We start from the raw sequence: 3,140 nt of genomic DNA on the forward strand, positions 1-3,140 counted from the left end.
ATCAAAAACTACTTTCATAAATCTGATGAACTCTATTTTTCATGTACTATAGTTTTACTAACATGTGATGTCCGCTTTCTTAATTTGAATTTTCTTTGGCTTACTTTTTGCTTCAACATTTTATTTCAAGAGACTTTTTTTCCCTTTTTTATCCAAAAGTATCTCAAAAAATGAATTTGGATAGTGCACTAACTTAAACGAATTTGGACCCATCACGAGTCTGAAATAGGTGTTTCATGGTAAGAATGATGTTAATAAAGTACAAGGATCAGCTTGCTTGGATGGGACGAGTGTGTATATGAGATTTACTTTTCATGAACCACGTAAATTGAATTACTGTAGCAAGACTCCGCATGTTGCCTTGTCGACATGCTTGTGGTTCAATCAAGCAGCTGAGCATTGATAGCATTTGTCAAACACCCCGAAGGAGCTCACTTGCTTTGCAAGGTTGGTGATGCTGGCCCAGCTTCCGAAGCAAAAGCCCAATACAAAAATCATCGTGATGATCAGCAAGTTGAGAGCCACAATGCCCCTCCATGATGGCATCCACCTCGCTGGTTTTTCAGCAGCATCCTGAAGCGTCCAACATACCAATTTGGATCGTGAGGAATCATGCGGCGGTAAATTGCTTCATTTTGCAAACAGAACGCATTTGATTCTTTGTGCAGATTGTAAGCAGAGCATAAAATACACATGCACGCAAGAAACAAAGTCCAGTGTCGGTTTGCGAGCTGACAGAAGGAATGGAACGAAGATTACCTGACGAGCCGCTGGTTTTTTGAACACGATCAGATAAGCCATACAGGGTATTATATACACAGAGAAGCTCATAATGAAGGCACCGATCATGGAGTTGAGGGGGCCGAAGAAGGGGATCAAGAGTGCCAAGAACCAGAGCAGCATCGCTACAGGCAGTCTGGCGATCACTCGCACAACGTAATGGGCCTGATGGACTCCAAGCAGCTTCTCCCACATGAAGTTGAGGGGCATTATGTAGAGCCCAAAGGCGATGGCCTGAGGCAAGAAGCTTGGTTAGTCTTGCCGTGATGTTAGTGTTTCTTGAGAGAACACAGAAAAATACTTGCGAGACAAATCGGTTCAAATGGGATGGATCAAGCAATACTTGATGCACGATCATGAAGACAAGTCCTATGTTTCGGAAGATGGACTTTGGGAAGACGGCAAATGCATTTGATCTGGTGAGGAGCTCGTCTCCGAAGGCCCAGTAGACGGCGAGGGAGTGCGGCAGCGTGATGGTGAGCACGAACACGACGGTGGCCAGGTAGACGAACTTGTAATTGCGAGGCTTCCACATGGCGTGCATGATCTCTCTGCAAAGAATTCCGGCACAAAAAAATTTAACTTTTGTCTGCGTTTTGTATCAGCAATCATGGACGGAGAGACGATGAGTGGAGTAGCTTTAGTTACATGGTGATCGCATGGCCGCCAAAAGCGAAGAGGATGTTGGTGGTTCCGGTGAAGAATTTCTCGAGGCTTTGAGGGGCGGAATGCTTCACGTTGGGGACCTGCCGAACGAACATCTTGGATTAACTCGCAGAAAGCATGTGATAGCTCACCCGATTCAACGAAATTTGTCGGGCTGGAAGTACTGTACCTGACCGTGGACGAGGGAGGCGATGAACATGAACCAGGCAGTGTAGGTGGTGGTGACGACACCAATTATCGACCAGATCCTGAAGTTGTGGAACGAGGGTAGCAGCACTGTGAGCATGGAGACGGCGCCAAAGATTATCGCCCATTCTCGCTTGTTGATGCTAGAGTTGAGATAGTATGCGTTGCTACGACACCCCCGATCAGTGACAGAAACCATCAATCCGTCAGTCAATTCGACAGACATCACCTCCCACAGGATTTAAACATCTGGTCAAATTGATCAATTACACAATGTATCCTTACCTCGCGCAAGCGATGATTTGCACGACCGCAACTGCTCCCATGGTGGTAATGTTGAAGAATAGGCAAACCTTTCGAAGCCAAGGTCCGACCAGCTCGCCCATGACCTCGTGGTACTGCGTGATAGACAGCCGATTGATTTAGGCAGAGAAGCAATTCCCGTCACGAGACAATCGATTTCGCAAAGGTCCCACGCGGACGTATGATGAACGGAAATTTTAACCTAGGGCGTGAAGACTAGCCCGAACTTGCCTGGATTACATGCATCTTGAACACCACACCTTGCTTCTCCTTGCGCGTTCTGTATTCCAAGTAGAGGCATGCCAACAAATAGCACGTCCAGATGCCTACGCCTGCATACAGAAGGTGGAAGAACACGCCTAATCCGAAACCCATCTGCGAGTACGACGTTGGCATCGACAGAATCACTTGTCCCACCTGAATCCAAAACTTGTTCCGTCAATCAATCTGTCTATGTGCTTATCACAAATCTACCGTCGACATTCTAGCTAGCTAGTTTCCGTCAATCAGAGAAGAAAGTATACACTATTTGATTATTCCGGACTTGATCACTTTGCCTTAAGAGTCTGCAAGAAAGAAAAATTTCGACGAGTTTCTCGACCTGGCCGGACACGGCGTTAAACCACGCATCGTAGTTAGAGCCTCCGTGCCAGATGTATCGATTCCAAAGATCCGTCAACTGATGGGGGCTCTCGTTGGATTCCAGATGACGAGCTTCTGGATCCAGAGAAATGATAGCATCCATCACGTCGACTTTCGTACGAGCGAGGCCATTGGAAGGCTGGGCCGGGGTATAATTTGCAGCGGGATGGCCGGCGATTTCGTTAGAGGCCATGGCAACGAAGCTCTGGACGCTGGAGTCTCACAGACTCTCACTGTCTCCAGCCTCAAAAAAAAGAAGGCTCAGAGATTTGAAAATCACGGCGGCATTGTATTATATGAGAGCGATACGATGCAGAAAAGCAAAAGTTGCTTTTTGACATGGTATGTGCTTCGACCCAGGATCGTCGGCTTTCTTTCAGCTCATGCTTCATTGTCGCCGCCCAACGTGTGGAAAAGCTCGTCTCTTCCGTTCTAACGATCCCATCATCTCTCTGTCTTCAAACTACGCCACGCAATCTGTGTCGCTAGCAAGTCGACCTTTATCGCACACTTGCATGACGCCGTCCACGTTTCTTTGCGTAGTTATCCTGTTGGCAGTTGTT

At 47.0% G+C, this 3,140-nt stretch overlaps 1 protein-coding gene across 1 annotated transcript; it reads right to left on the reverse strand.

Moving 5' to 3' along the window:
* Window positions 1-235: 235 nt before the first annotated feature.
* LOC147905293 (auxin transporter-like protein 3) lies at window positions 236-2,827 on the reverse strand. Its single transcript, XM_087379360.1, has 8 exons — window positions 2,537-2,827; window positions 2,167-2,352; window positions 1,918-2,030; window positions 1,616-1,799; window positions 1,429-1,526; window positions 1,124-1,331; window positions 760-1,014; window positions 236-573 (listed from the first exon to the last, which is right to left on the reverse strand). The coding sequence occupies exons 1-8, from the start codon at window positions 2,768-2,770 to the stop codon at window positions 385-387; spliced, it is 1,467 nt and encodes a 488-aa protein (XP_087235486.1). The 5' UTR covers window positions 2,771-2,827; the 3' UTR covers window positions 236-384.
* Window positions 2,828-3,140: the final 313 nt, after the last annotated feature.

This window comes from Dipteris shenzhenensis, chromosome 1, assembly GCF_047967505.1.
Source record: "Dipteris shenzhenensis isolate YYH24624 ecotype China chromosome 1, Dip_SZ_1.0, whole genome shotgun sequence".
Taxonomy (NCBI): Eukaryota; Viridiplantae; Streptophyta; class Polypodiopsida; order Gleicheniales; family Dipteridaceae; genus Dipteris; species Dipteris shenzhenensis.

Excerpts from the sequence above, each read along its gene's own strand:
- LOC147905293 (XM_087379360.1), bottom strand. The coding sequence starts at position 2,770 with ATGGCCTCTAACGAAATCGCCGGCCATCCCGCTGCAAATTATACCCCG. Across the intron at positions 2,353-2,536 it reads TTAACGCCGTGTCCGGCCAG|GTGGGACAAGTGATTCTGTC; the intron begins GTCGAGAAACTC and ends TTTTGGATTCAG. Across the intron at positions 1,015-1,123 it reads TCTTCATGATCGTGCATCAA|GCCATCGCCTTTGGGCTCTA; the intron begins GTATTGCTTGAT and ends TTCTTGCCTCAG.